The 15,883-nt window shown below is 42.7% G+C and overlaps 1 protein-coding gene across 1 annotated transcript; it reads right to left on the bottom strand.

Annotated features, from left to right (window-relative positions):
- Positions 1-32: 32 nt before the first annotated feature.
- Positions 33-15,205, bottom strand: LOC144937033 (potassium channel subfamily K member 2-like). Its single transcript, XM_078864271.1, is given in 6 exon segments — positions 33-1,821; positions 4,933-5,119; positions 5,966-6,126; positions 7,715-7,841; positions 7,843-7,857; positions 15,017-15,205. Coding segments are annotated over 6 exon segments (1,182 nt in total). The 3' UTR covers positions 33-1,318.
- Between the last annotated feature and the right edge of the window lie 678 nt (positions 15,206-15,883).

Genomic DNA, 15,883 nt, shown 5'->3' on the forward strand with positions numbered 1-15,883 from the left:
AACAATTGAATCAACATTTGTGCAATTGCTCATGGATAGTCCTTTAATGAAAGAAAGAAGAAAAAAAGCTAACCGTTACAAAGTCTACATTCTTTCAAATAAAACATGAGTGCAGTACAGAATACGTATATTCTCTACACGTCCCAAATGTTCCTAGAGGCCCAGGGCAAAAGCCACCTTACTCCATCATTGTGGGGCCCTCATTTGTGTAAGGTTAGAGTTAGGGCCTCAGTCAGACATTGGTTAGAGTGCCCTGCAATTTTTAGAAATAGGTACTAATGAAAGATATTGGGTGTCTTTAATTAGCTATGTTGTGCATGAAAAACCAATGTAACAGAAAAATATGTAAGACTTTATGTAAACGATTAGAAACTCACCAAAAAAGAAAGTGCATGCAGGGTAGGCACAATCATGGCCAATATATCATATAAGGCCAATATAATATGCTCAATACAACCACTTATTATTCAATCTTATCATTTCGTATACAGGCCATTACTCTCCATCATGCAGTTATTTCAAAATGTCCTTTAACATATACATATTTTCCAATTAAACCTACAATTGACTGCAAAACAATTCTTATACAGCATACAGTATTTCCAATCAAAGTCTATACCATTTCAGTGTAAAAACTCCATGCAGTTGGGCCATTCACATTTGCTCCAGTTTTTTCTGTATAGTCAAGTTTATTGCAAAATAATAATGTATAGGCTTGCGTGAATTCACTGTTAGATGTAGGCCTCCCCATCTTGCATACATGCTGACAATGTTTGACTGTCGACCTTCGACTTGTTGGTGAAAACCCTGCTGTTAAACCAGGATGATAACACATAAAAAAAATACCTGGTACCTAAGTATGAATTGATACTTTTAAATACAACAGTTCTGGGTTCATATCATCGCTGAAATTTGAGCGACCACAAATCTTAACTTCACTGTGGAATGGCAAAGGGCTATATCTGGGGAAATTTTATTTATGAGGTGCTGTAATCGATAACCAATTATTATTTTGATCACTTAACGAATCAGAGAACTCCAAAATAGCTGGGGGGAAAAGTTCTAAACTGTGTGGCTATGTGTGCCGCTAGACAAGAGGTAATGGGTGGTCTTTGGTGACGTCATCTGTATCATCAACTGCGTATTTAGGAAAGTTTACATAACTTGTGTCGTGGGGTTGTTTGATAAATAGAAAGACACATATAATACCTTTAATTGAGCATTGATTGTCCTTAGCTTTGGTCAGGCTGATGGGTGGCTACCATTTCAAAAGGGGCCCAAGTAATAGTCCACAAAACTAGTGGATTAAAATCTGCAGTTAGTCGATTAATGTCCCCAGCTCTATGGACTTAACAGCTGGCTTGGATCCCTTCTGAACCAACGTCTCCTCAACCCCGGTGCCGACCCAGGGTCGCTTGACCTCTTTGCCCTTGCACTTGCGACCCAGCGCCTTGCCCAGCATCCTGGGCCCTGTGGCTTCGGGGGAATCCGAGCCGGCTTCACCGCCATCGCCAGCCTCCTGCGGCCCGTCGATGTCCGTTGGGCCCCCCTTCTCGAGCAGGTCGAAGGGCAGCAGGGCATCGGCGACCTTGTGCAGCTTGGGGGGCAGCAGGTCGGAGGCGGAGACGTGCTCCTTGAGGCCAGACCACTGCACGGCCTGGGAGGTGATGCCACCCATGCTGCTGCGGGTGCGCTCTGACAGGGCACGCAGCCAGTCCCCGATCATGCAGAGCAGAGCCGCAAAGTACGCCATGCCCACCAGCACCCACAGCCACACGAGTGGCTTGTACCCGTCGAAGTAGATGCGATCCGGTTTGCTGCCTAGAGGTGAAGAGACAGGATGATTTATTTAAAATAATACTTTTTTTTTTACAACTTTTTACTCTGGTTATGATACCGGTGTCATCGTGAGATTACCTATGCATGTGGATCTCTGCAGAGCAGTGCAATGGTCCCTGTTAGAAAACAGCCCACAGAAGTGGATACCACAGAGCTACCTCTGAGATGTATTCAAGTGACCTCTGGTCAGTCAGAGGCAGCACTTTCCCACCTGCCCTGCCAGGGATTAATGTTTGTAGTGTGACTGTCAAGCCAATATTTTTTATTTTCAGATATGCAATGTATCAAAATGAATGGATAGAACAAAAATCGATGTTACGTGTTTTTTGTCCTGATATTGGTGACCAGGCTGATACTATTAGCTCATACTCTATACTCTTTAGTTCTTTTGGTAAAGTCACGTAGGTATAAAATAAAATAAATTAAAAATAAAACAAAATAAAAATAAATCAAATCACGATGTTTCGGAAGCAACACAAGCTTCTGTCATCAAGTGGGACACCCACAGCAAGAAACAAATTGCTGTAGTGGGCAAAAGAGCTGCTTGTGACAAGAGATTATATAAGGTAAGAAGGGGGGAGGAGCCAGGGAGGAGAGATGGAGAGGGTGGGGAGGTGGAGTGGGTGGGGGGAGCTCTGCCAACTGTGCAGTTAACACTGCTGGTGCGACACCATGCCGGAGCTGGGCAATGAGCAGGCCTGGGGGGGAGGGGGGGTAGAAGGCTGAAGAAACTGGAGATGCGGGTATGAAAGCAAACTATAAAGCAATTAAGATTTTACCTGGTTAATAACATCCTTCCAGTGATTGCTCAATTTGAATCCATCTTCTCGGTTGAAGTTATATCTGTGTCTTTATATCTGGATGGCCTCATGAACAAACCTTTGATAGTAGCCTGACGGTTTGCAGAGTACCTTGGTCTCGGAAAAGACAATATCATGAGAGCCCACAGCGTTGTAGCAGTGATCAGCCACGGCGGAAGAGTTAGTTCTGCCGTGTTTCAAATCTGCCTTGTGCTCGCGAATACGGTCCGATACATGTCATTTCGTTTCCCCAATGTAACAATCACCACACATGCAAATCAGTTTGTAGACTCCAGGGTATTGCATGTCAGGAATGACATCCTTTACGGATGGGATTAGATCACGGATTTTGTGTACTGTACTGAATCGGACCTGGATCTTGTGTTTGTTTAAGATTTTGGAAATATTTTTGATAATGCCTGCTATGTATGGTAACGTGATGGTTTTGATCGGAGTCTTCATGGTTGGAGAAACAGCTTTGCGGATAATACGGTCCGAATATCCATTAATCTTAAGGGCCTGGTGTACGTGTTCCAATTCACAGAAATGCAGTGGGCCCTATGGTGTAGTGTTTTGATGAGGGAATTCTTCTGTGCCGGATGGTGGTGGGAATCAGGTTTCAGATAGGAATCTGTGTGGGTGGCTTTCCTGTAGACAGTGTCCCAAAGAGCCATCAGGTTTCTTCTCAAACAAAACATCCAGGAATGGTAGCTTACCATCCTTCTCCACTTCCATGGTGAATTTGATGGATGGGTGTATGGAGTTAATGTGGTCGAGAAATTGGTTCAATGATGGCAGGCCATGTGGCCAAATGACAAAAGTGTCATCCACATATCTCTTCCACAGGAAAGGACGTAGGGTGGATGTCTGGATGGCGTCTGTTGCAAATTTATCCATGAAAACGTTCGCTATCACTGGTGACAAGGGGGAACCCATGGGGGTACCCTCATTTTGTTTGTATAAAGTACCATTCCAGGTGAAGTACGTGTTGGTAAGGCAGTGCCTAACCAGAGCAGGAACATCAGGGTTCAGTCCATGTTGGACTAAGTCTTCAATTATTGCTAAGGTGTCAGGCACTGAAACCTTAGTGAACAGAGAAACCACATCAAAGCTTGAGGTGCCAGTTTAACCGCTGGTGGCTCTGTGGATACGAACCTAGGATATCAGTGGTGCCAGCTCTGTGCTCTGATCTCTGAGCCACTCGACCCACTCAGGAGGTTTTGCTTTTAACAGTTTGTCCACTGCCATCCGGTACATCAAATTAGATTACTAGCATCTCAGTTGAGAGTTATTTTCATCACAATATTCATCGCAAAAAGGGAACATATGCCACTCCATCATTGATCTGGAGCATTGACAATCTTCCCCCCTTGTGATGTGTCCTGCTGGTGTCCAATTACTTTTCTTAACAGTCAATGTGATATATGATTCGTGTTTGTGGTCTGTTCTGTGGGTTTTCTTCCTCTTTCGCAGTGTAATTCCATACACCTCACCGTGCTTCAGCTTTGATTGTATTGTTCTTGTCAGTGTCCACATTTCTGGCCATCCGTCATGGAATAATTATAGTACTCTGGAAAGTTTATCAAGGTTCTAATTGAATGGGCCATTTGCTTATGCTGCATTGCCAGTGGCGTACAAGCAGCATTCACACAAAAAACTCAACATATTTGTCAATCACTCTGTGGATACTCGATGACTTTTCAGGCAATGGCCCTTTTTAAAAGCACATTTATGTGGCAGGTAGTGTTAATGAGGAATGTGTTTAGTTTTTAATGTACATGTAATGGGTAAGGGCTATTTATGTATAACGTTAATGATGTGATTTAATAAATATTGTCAGGAAATATATTTCAAAAAATTAAATGAACTGTAATTACAATTTAACACGTAGGCTTTCGCGACCAATATTATCGATAATAAAGGGTTTTTTTTATTAGGCTCACAGTGATGACATCACCATTGTACTATTGAAGACCAAAACAGGAGGACTTCTTCACAATTCTGGCTGATCGCCTGATGAAGCTGGTTGTAATCACCAGTGAAACGTCGTACTCGAATTGTAAATGTTGTGGGTTTACTCTCCAACACACCGTTGTGCTGAAGAAGTTTACTAATTGGTACCTTTTGTTTACATGACAAACCTTAATAATTCGCTGTGTCAGGTGGTATTTACGCGATCTAACCCCAAAAAACCCTCTCTATTATGTAATTACAATACAAAATTTCGCTAAATGAACATATTAATGATTTATTGCAGCAAACTGCAGCACGTCACGTTGCGCGTGGGACTGACCAGCCACAAAGTCTCCGAAACCGATGGTGGTGAGCGTGACGACCACAAAGTAGACGGCCTCCAGTGTGCTCCATTCCTCGATGTGCATGAACACGGCGATGGGAACCCCTCCAAAGAGCAGCAGCCCCACAAGGATGAAGAGCAGCGCCGAGATGACACGGATCCGGTCCGCGCTCACGTTCCAGCGCTGGCACGCAAACGCGGAGACTCAATGCACCAACACGCCCTCACCAGTGTGGTGTACAGTCAAATAACCCCTGTGTATTTATGTTGAACTTCTTTCAGATAGTACGTAGCCAACCGTGCTAGTCGGAGGTGCAGGGGAAGAACAAACTAAATACGAAAAGCAGTTGTAAAGAAAAAAAATTAAATCTAGATTTTAAAATGCATAGCTCCAGTGGCTTCCTAATATCTGAAGGAAGAGCGTTCCAGACGGCCGTAGAAGTGCATCCAATTAATTGCGCCGTCATGAATGTAAATAATAATTATTATTATTTACCCTTTCCCCATTCCGAGACGTCTGCAAGTTGGAGGGTGGGTCCCGTTCACCTATGAATCTCGGAGCGCGCAAACGGCTCTGCGTGAATGTTATTCAGAGAGGCGTAGCGCGGTTGTTTTTAAAGACATTGTACTCACCCCAAAGAACCATAGCGACACGATCGCACTCTACGATAGCTGGGGCCAAACTGTGCCACACGCCCTCCCACATGGCCTTGTAGGAGCCTCGGTACCGATAACATTATTTTATTTTCATTTTTATTCTGGTGTCGTTTTGCTGATGATGTACATGTACGTCATTGGAAGAAAAACTAACATCGCAACAGGAAATGGTGAAAAGGGAAAAAAATATATAGTCAATTCGACAACATTTTGGGCAATGGGCCTTCCCCAAAAGCACATGAATTAATTATCTATGAAGAAGGACCATTGCCCAAAACGTAACCTATTACATATTTCTCCCTTTAAAAGGCCACCGGTGTAGTGCAGTGATGAACACGTCGAGTGTTTTCGTTCGAACAACGACGACAGGTACCATGAAGAGGCGCTCCACGTGCCCGATACCACGTCCGATGAGCGAGCCGAGCTGGTCACCCACCCCGGCGAGCAGGAAGCCGAAGAGGGGGATGCCGAACAGGGCGTATACCGTGCAGAAGGTCCGGCCGCCCTCCGTGCTGGGGGACGGACTGCCGTAGCCTGCACGTGGAGCACAGCGCAAAGCGACGGGGTCACGCTGCTAACGGTCACCAGATGCTCCATTGATATGAACTTGTTGGTACCACCGAGTTTTGCCATCTCTCTTGAGGTGCACACAAAAATAAAACGGGACGTATCACAGTAAGAAGAATATTGAAAGAGGGCAGAGCTACGTGAAATGCCTTGTCTTGAGCGGTGTACTGACACGCAATTCACACAACATATAGGACTGCTAATGTCCTGGGAAGACTTACGGATTTCCCAGGACAGTTACAGGACATTTACCTCAACAGCAGAATGATTCTTGGAAAACACAGGACAGGTGGCAAGCTGAGTTCCACCTTAGACGGCAAAATGTAGTTATGTATATATTGTTTTACCCACCCCCGGTTTACAGCCCTGAAACACTCGATACTGTTGCAATGGTCACGCCTGGAAGACCAGTACAAGTGGTAAGGGGCCGTCCATAAATGACGTCACGCGATTTTGGACGATTTTTGACCCCCCCACTCGTCACACGGCGTCACAAAAATTCAGACCCCCCCCCCTCAAATATGACGTCACAAAGCTCTGCCCCCCCCCCCCCCCCAAAATAAAACATGCTTCGAATCGCTTTAAACTATTGTCATTGTAGTGCGTATTTAATGTGGCGCTGCACTCTGATGTAGGAGAAAACATTTATTAAAAAGTCTATTTAATTAAGTAGAACGTGTTGTCTACATTAATTTAAAGTTGCGAATTTTGATGTGACGTCACATTTCTCAAACCCCCCCTTCGTCACACATCGTCACAAATGTCTAACCCCCCTAGGTGCGTGACGTCATTTATGGACGGCCCCTAACGTATATTTGCTCACAAAACATTGATTCCTTTATGTAATCAGATACTAATGTCTCTTTAAGGTCATGCAAGAGCCTGTAACATGTATACCGAAGACATCATGTCTGGTCTCTTAGGACTCTCTCCCCCGTGAGCCTTGGGCATTAACACTGAACCATGAGAATTAGAATGGTGCCTTAGCCTGGCTCTATATGAGCTATGGGTCATTACATCGATTCCTAATAAGTTGGAGTTGGTAGCACAGTGCCACTAACCACTGCACCACCACTCCCCAAGAAAACTTGTCTGTGTGAGTATACCATGTACGTTCATAGTGGCTTGCAATGTTTCGTATTGTCGCAGCAGGTGCAAGGTATATTCTCTACGTCTTTTCTACACGTGAAGCTAAAGCAATGGCCCAACACTGCATACAACCACAAATGGTATTTATTCAACGCAAAAATGAATACTCCACATGTATTAAAATGTCACCACGTGTCCTTTACCACGAAAAAAATGCAAGTTAAATGCGAGCTCAAATTACCATTAGCAGTCGATAAATGAGTACCGCGTTGTGGAGCGAAGCCAAACAGCGGTCGTGCTATCGAGACACTAAGCACCGATCATGAGAACGATAAATCTCCACCATTGGCTCAGGGCTTGCAAATGAAAACAATAACCTCGTTGAGTATTTGAGCAGGCGGACTCTTTGACTGGACTTGACTAATCATATAAATAATCCCCTTTTGAATGACCACAAGATTCCCACCGATGGTGGTGAGGACGGTGCCAGCAAAGAAGATTGCATCTCCAATGTCCCATATGCTGACTCCGGTGTTGTTGGTGTTGTTGGAGATTGGATTAACGCCAGCTCCCATCACCTCCACCACCGTCTGCGCACAGGTTAAGGCACTTATCAAGATCAGCAATAGCAGCAGAGTGGTACATGTTGAATTGACGGCGCTCAAATGCGTAAATATGTATCTCGACGTGGAATGTGCCCGATCCCGTTATATCTTTGAAGCTAAGCAGTGTTGAGCCTGGATAATGTTTGGATGGGGTACCACCACGCATAGAACAGACGTTGGTGGCTGCTGTGTAACTACACTGTGGGCAGCAGAGGGGAATGGAGCAAACTCTATCGTGGTACTGTTCTTCTGTGCTCTCCATGCTTCCCACCTTCACCAACACACGCCCTGACCAGTGCGGTGTATGTGGTCAAATAACCCCCATGACCCGCACAGCATGGAGAAGCCCTCATCCAGCAGTGCATGGACAAAGAGTGATACATGTACAGCTGTGGTAGATTGTAACCATGGAAGGCACGGCATTGAAATTAGTAGCCTTGTATATTATGTCCGCGTTTTCAAACAAGTGTCGTGTGGTGCTTATTTTGATTGGCAGCCCTAAGCCAGTGGTGGAAATTCCACATTTCTGTGGCAGACACCATGGAATCACTTTTTACATCCCCACAATGTGATACATTACACATTTTACCGACCCCAGACAGATGAATGGCTGAGTCAAATGACCCCTGATCAGTGTTTTAACTTGCCACCTTTATACTGTAAAAAGTGTAATATGAGTGCTCCCATACAGGATTACTTGGCCCAATGCTGCATATTGAAATACATGAGCATTCATGCATTTTTAAATCCTTTATATTAAGTTCACTTGCTTGCTTGCTTGCGTGCTTACGACCGTGCAAATCTTTCGGTCTATTTTTTAACCCACTTCCCGTGATCCAATCGAGCTGACATTTTGCACACAGACTCGTTGTGCATGACAATTTATTTTTGTTAATTTTTTTTTCCAAAATGTTACACTTTTTAGGAATTTTTTTTAAATATTTAATTACCAATTGCTTAATGGTGGCAGGCAATCATCTGACCCATAGGTGGCAGCCATCTCAAGCCAGATGACGAGAGGACTCTATTCGCCACGCATATAAAGGATTTATAGTGAAAAACTTTGTTTTTACGGGTTATTAAGGCCTTAGTCTTCGGTTGCCACGACGTATAAGGTCAACAACAAAGAATCAGAGTCAAATTAATCATTGAGCGATTGGTGCGCGAGTGGGAGAATGATGCAGTCCAACACTAGATCTGCAGGTATGTCCGCAGCTACTCGGAGTGAAATTAATATACGACGCAGCTTATGGTGCTGAATCAGAATCTGTATTTAGACCACCGGAGGAATCCCATGAGTTACGAAGCGCTTTTTCACAGATGTCCAGTTAGGGCAGGTCAGACAGTTACAACAATACAAAAAAAAACGATAGGAGTGCTGTGCAACGCATAGGAAAGGTAAGCAAATCACAATAAATAAATTCACGTAAATAAAGTATGTAAGTACAAATCAGCACTCCCAGGTCTATGTTGCACTCTTTTGGCGATCAGGCTTTTGTTAGCGTGGCACCCAAGCGATGGAACGCCTTGCCACTTGAAATCAGGTAATCAGAGTAGGTAGATATATTTAAGTCTTCTTTAAAAACTTATCTCTTTAAAGTGGCCTTCCCTCTTTAGTTTGATTGGTTACCCTGGTTCTGTTTATGTTTCCTGCTTTTCATGCATTGCGAATTGGGATCCTCGGATGGAATGCATTTCATACAATTGATTTATTATGATAAAACTATATTAATTCCTCCAAATTTTTCAACAAATGCAAACTTGGCCAATGCAACAAAAATCTAACTAGAAAACTATAGACAGACATACAAGCAGACAGACATCACAACGGCACACAGAGAGAGGACACAAATCGGCACAAAGAGAGGGGTCGTTTCTGTGACGGTCCCTTAAATATAGAGAGGGGGGGCGGGGACGGAGAGAGGTAGGGGGCAGAGAGAATTAGCATATCAATGAGTGTACGGCAACGTACTGCTGTTGCAAGTAAGATGACAATGTCGAACAGGCACGCAAAATTGAAAACGGGCACGCAAAATTGAAAATTAGGAGACAGGCACACGAAAATTAAATAACCTAGCAAAATATCGAAATGTGATGTAATACAACACAGAGAGTCGGTTAACACACAATTAACGCATAGCCTGGTTGATTACGTGTTTCAAAATTTGCTAAGTTAGAATTTTAAGTGTGAAAATTCCAAAGAGAGGACACAGGCAGAGAGAACAAATAGCCAGAAAGAAAAAGGATAAGCTTAAAACTTCCCCGTAGAAGTGGTTCAATCTTAATTTAGGAGCTTTCGTGACTGCAGGAATTTTTTTTAGACGTGACTTAACCGAAAAGAACTAAAGAATAATTCCTGCAGTCACGAAAACTCCTAAATTAAGATTGAACCACTTCTACGGGGAAGTTTTAAGCTTATCCTTTTTCTTTCTGGCTATTTGTTCTCTCTGCCTGTGTCCTCTCTTTGGAATTTTCACACTTAAAATTCTAACTTAGCAAATTTTGAAACACGTAATCAACCAGGCTATGCGTTAATTGTGTGTTAACCGACTCTCTGTGTTGTATTACATCACATTTCGATATTTTGCTAGGTTATTTAATTTTCTTGTGCCTGTCTCCTAATTTTCAATTTTGCGTGCCCGTTTTCAATTTTGCGTGCCTGTTCGACATTGTCATCTTACTTGCAACAGCAGTACGTTGCCGTACACTCATTGATATGCTAATTCTCTCTGCCCCCTACCTCTCTCCGTCCCCGCCCCCCCTCTCTATATTTAAGGGACCGTCACAGAAACGACCCCTCTCTTTGTGCCGATTTGTGTCCTCTCTCTGTGTGCCGTTGTGATGTCTGTCTGCTTGTATGTCTGTCTATAGTTTTCTAGTTAGATTTTTGTTGCTATTTCTTTTATACCTGATGATGATTGCTTGTGTTGCAATCGAAACGTCGTAATATGTTATTTTAATTTATTATTTTATTTTTAGACGTGACTTAACCGAAAAGAACCAATAAATAATTCCTGCAGTCACGAAAGCTCCTAAATTAAGATTGAACCACTTCTACAGGGAAGTTTTAAGCTTATCCTTTTTCTTTCTGGCTATTTGTTCTCTCTGCCTGTGTCCTCTCTTTGGAATTTTCACACTTAAAATTCTAACTTAGCAAATTTTGAAACACGTAATCAACCAGGCTATGCGTTAATTGTGTGTTAACCGACTCTCTGTGTTGTATTACATCACATTTCGATATTTTGCTAGGTTATTTAATTTTCGTGTGCCTGTCTCCTAATTTTCAATTTTGCGTGCCCGTTTTCAATTTTGCGTGCCTGTTCGACATTGTCATCTTACTTGCAACAGCAGTACGTTGCCGTACACTCATTGATATGCTAATTCTCTCTGCCCCCTACCTCTCTCCGTCCCCGCCCCCCCTCTCTATATTTAAGGGACCGTCACAGAAACGACCCCTCTCTTTGTGCCGATTTGTGTCCTCTCTCTGTGTGCCGTTGTGATGTCTGTCTGCTTGTATGTCTGTCTATAGTTTTCTAGTTAGATTTTTGTTGCTATTTCTTTTATACCTGATGATGATTGCTTGTGTTGCAATCGAAACGTCGTAATATGTTATTTTAATTTATTATTTTATTTTTAGACGTGACTTAACCGAAAAGAACCAAAGAATAATTCCTGCAGTCACGAAAGCTCCTAAATTAAGATTGGCCAATGCAGTAAAACAACAACAATAGTCCCAGACCACAGCAAGACAACAACACACAGTCCCTCGATACAATTGAACTATTACCCATGACAATATTTCATTTTGCAACTCAATATTTGGATTCCATGGTCCCATAGGCAGCTGCCTGCTCTGACTTCGGAAAGTGTTACTCGCGTGGGTCTTTAAAGTTGAAGTAGGCAAAAGCCTCGGTTTGTACCCGTTTCTGTGTGCAAGCTACGTGAAGTTTCACGTGACCTATTAATTGATTATGAAATTCAGAAATGAATATATTTATATATCCATACATTGCTGGAATTAATTTGTATATTCAAACAAATAATTACATAAGTGCATGGGGAATTCAGTTGTAACATTAATTCTGTCTTGCTTTTATACCTATGAAAGTAATTGCAATATTCCCTTGGACGGTACTTTTGTTGATAACAAGGTGAGCCCATTGTAGCTGGGTTATGAAAACAAGTAGAGCTATACGAAATAAAATTATGTAAAGAACACTTGCAAAAATGTATATAACGTTATATGTCTGGTAGGTAATGACAATGTGTATTCTTCAGCGGATGAAAATGGGACATTTTTCATCTTGCACGCAGGCCTCCAATGAGTGTAGTTTAAACTCTGCCGAACGATAATTTTACGTAAAATGTTTCTTGTGTATGTTTGTATTTTACCTAGAGATTCATATTACAGTATCTGCTTCTTTTCCTTATTTTATCTTATATCTTATCTTATTCTTATATATACATAAAAGTCAAAAATTGTGGGGTTGTGGGTTTGTGTGTGGTCGCGCGCTTGGCTTTCAAACAGAGGGGTAAACGTAGAAAAAAAATAGCCAGGCACCACGCCGTAAGCCCCACGGTCAGCAAGCGCTATTCCCCTTTCACATCCGTCAACTTTAAATTCGTTTAATTAGCGATTTACTGCGATTTTTGTGCGCTTCGCTTTTATTTCTTTATTTATGACGCGTTCACGACCATACCAACTCACGCGCCTTTGGTGGGGAGGATGGCCCATGCCAAGTGACGCGTTCGGTGGGAGTGAGGGTCGCGTTAAAAATCCTATAAAAATACACTAAACGCTCAGGTAAATTCTTCACTGTCTCATGTCCCCCACCACGATGCATGCAAGTATTACTACTATACAGTCGATAGATGCTACCACTATAGGCCGTAGATATTACCGCAGAGCGGCTGGGGACATCGTGCCTGGGGGTGGGGGGGGTGCAGGGGTAGCAGGCCAGCCCCAGACTGCCAAGGTGCCATCTCGGCCGGCTGGACAATCTAGGCGTGGCCTGAGACTTTGCACAGGACTAGGCCTCACCACGCCACTCTGTCAGGTGAGTACTTTGTGCTATAGAGTCAATAAATATTGCTATAGAGTTAGCATGTACTACTGTAGTGATAGCAGGTACCATCACAGTCGGAATGCACTGCTGTAATCATAGCAGGTACCACCGCAGTCAGTATGCACTGCTGTAATCATATCAGGTACCACCACAGTCGGTATGCACTGCTGTAATCATAGCGCGCTACCAACACAGTATGCATTGCTGCAGTGAAAGCAGGTACCACCACAGTATGCACTGCTGTAATCATAGCAGGTACCACCATATTTACACTGCTGTAATCATAGCAGGTACCACCACATTATACACTGCTGTAATCATAGCAGGTACCACCAAAGACAGTACGCACTGCTGTTACATTTTTAAGAGTAGTTTTGAAATATTTTTAAGACCTGGGCAAAGCCGGGTACTTCCTGCTAGTATATTATATAGTTGTTTAGCTGTTACAGCAACCATATATAATACAAAAATTAAACACTTGTCAGTAAGACTTCGGTGTTAAATGGAAAAGTATTTGATAGGCGACGTTTTGGACAAATAATGAGGTCTGTAGAGATACCAGTGGACATTGCAGCAAAATCATTTGTAGTATTGTCATAATAATTTACATTTTTAAAGTGGTGCATTTCATCCGTAGATCCTAATGCGCCACCGTGTATGGAAAGCAGGAAACAAACAGAACGAGGGTAAACGGACAGAACTAAGAGGTAAAGGCTAATTTAAAGAGGTGACTTTTTAAGACAGACTTAACTCTATCTAACCAAGGCAAAGCGTTGTCCAAAGCTTGGGGAGCTGCACTGGAAAAAAGTGCGATCTCCCCAAGAAATGAGCTTTGACTTCGACCTAATTTTGAGTATAAAGATGGATCAGTTCCTGTAAATGTTGTACTTCTTTGCTGCTGCATCTATGACCCTTGCCTTTACTGACCCACACTGACTAGCATGGTGAATCATGGTCAAACTACTCCCGCCATGTGGATAGATCTTTATTCAGCAGTGGGATTCACGTGAGCAATCTACTCGTAACAGACAGCGTCTTAAATACGGTCTTCATAGGCAAGGTTGTATGGTGGGGTGCTGTCAGTTCAATGACGCATTCCAAACGAGTTAATATTTGGATTGTCTAAATAACTAAAAATTTGATTTTAGCAGGTAAGGCCGACTGAGCAAAATAGCTCTTTTTTTAAATCCTTCATATTAAGTTCGCTTGCTTGCTTACGACCGTGCAAATCTTTTGGTCGTTTTTTAACCCACTTCCCGTGATCCAATCGAGCTGACATTTTGCACACAGACTCGTTGTGCGTGACAATTAATTTTCGTTAAATTTTTTTCCAAAATGTTCCACTTTTTAGGAAACATTTTTTTTCATATTTTATTTAAAATACCAATGTGATAAAAATGAAACTCTTACTCAAGAAAAACAGAAATGAATAATAAAATAAAACCGATGCCACGCATATAAAGGATTTATAGTGAAAAACTTTGTTTTTACGGGTTAATTTTTTACAAGCGACCTGGCTATCCCATATGATAGCTCAACGAAGTGGCTGATCATAATGTAGAAGTTCGATAGCAGCCAGATACTCTAAAAGCGTGTTTCTAAATGTGGAGGGAAAAACCGGAGGACCCGGCGAAAAATCCACGCTACCATGGGGAGAACATGCAAACTCCAAATATACAGCAGGCGTTAAGGATGGAACCCACGACTTCCTGTATACCGGGCGAGGTAGTTAACATCTCACCACCTTTGGCGCGTCTGACTGAACTACACACAATACAGGTACAGTATAATGTACTCGTCTGTACAGTACATTATACTTACTGATGTTATACTAAATGTTTCTTATTTATGAAATATTTACCTGCCGTATTAATATTAGCGATGTTACCGACACTACAATGCTCGTAAGATAGAAAGACCGTTGTCGGGAATGCATCACCATAAACAGTGCTGCATATACAATGGAGAAACGCATCTTGAGCGCTAAGCGAGGTCTGCCTGTATTGCAAACGATCAAAGTAATGCGCTCTACTGTATGTGTGTGGGTGGCATGGATGTGTGGGTGGCATGGATGCGCGTGTCTGCATACACAATTACCTTCAGCAGATTCTGCATGTCTTCAGGCTTCACGCATTTGTGCTTATCCAGGAAAGACTCCTTGGTGATGACCAGATGGTTTCGCTGCTGCATTTCGTAGGGCCTCTCCAGCGCTCGGAAGACCAGCGCTCCTCCGAGCAGGTATAGCACCACAACGCCCAGCAGGGTCAACACTGCCTGCCACTTCATCGTTGGCAGCTTTTGTTTATTGCTGGCTATGCCCACATCGGCATGCGTCGGTGATCCAGTCGTTGTGCCTGCCTGCACTATAAGTCGTACACTCCGGTCTTGTTCGATGAGTTTTTTTTTTTACAGGATTGGAAAAATTATTGATTCAAACCATAAACACAAATTTAATTCCTCTGCAATGCCAATCTTGCGGTTGGACCGAAAGCAGCGGCAAATTGTCTACGGGTCTCGATGAAGACAGCAAATTTTCAGTCGGAGAATTGGATTTGTCGTTTTGGGTCTGGATTTATTGAATGACCATTTTACCCAATCTCGCAGCTGTTACAAGAAACCCACACTTGGGTTACTCATGCGACTCATCGCCCATGATGTGTAATGCAATTTGTTTCGAACCATTGCCTCTCCTAATATATTGATCAATATATTCTGCGCTACAGTGTTTAATGTTGATTGTAAAATATCAAAATTTGTTTGAAGCCCACTATAAAAAGCTGATGTTGATATTTCTGCCGCAGGCAACCATTTATACGTACAATACAATTTATGTCGCGTTTAAATGCAACCGTATCCCCAGATGATTGGCAGGATATATCTAGTCTTCAACATCATATTTTTAAGGATCTCATTTAATATATTCCACTTAAAATTGTCAACATAAAAAATACAGTACTGTAAATA

This window comes from Lampetra fluviatilis, chromosome 18, assembly GCF_964198595.1.
Source record: "Lampetra fluviatilis chromosome 18, kcLamFluv1.1, whole genome shotgun sequence".
NCBI classification, from domain to species: Eukaryota; Metazoa; Chordata; class Hyperoartia; order Petromyzontiformes; family Petromyzontidae; genus Lampetra; species Lampetra fluviatilis.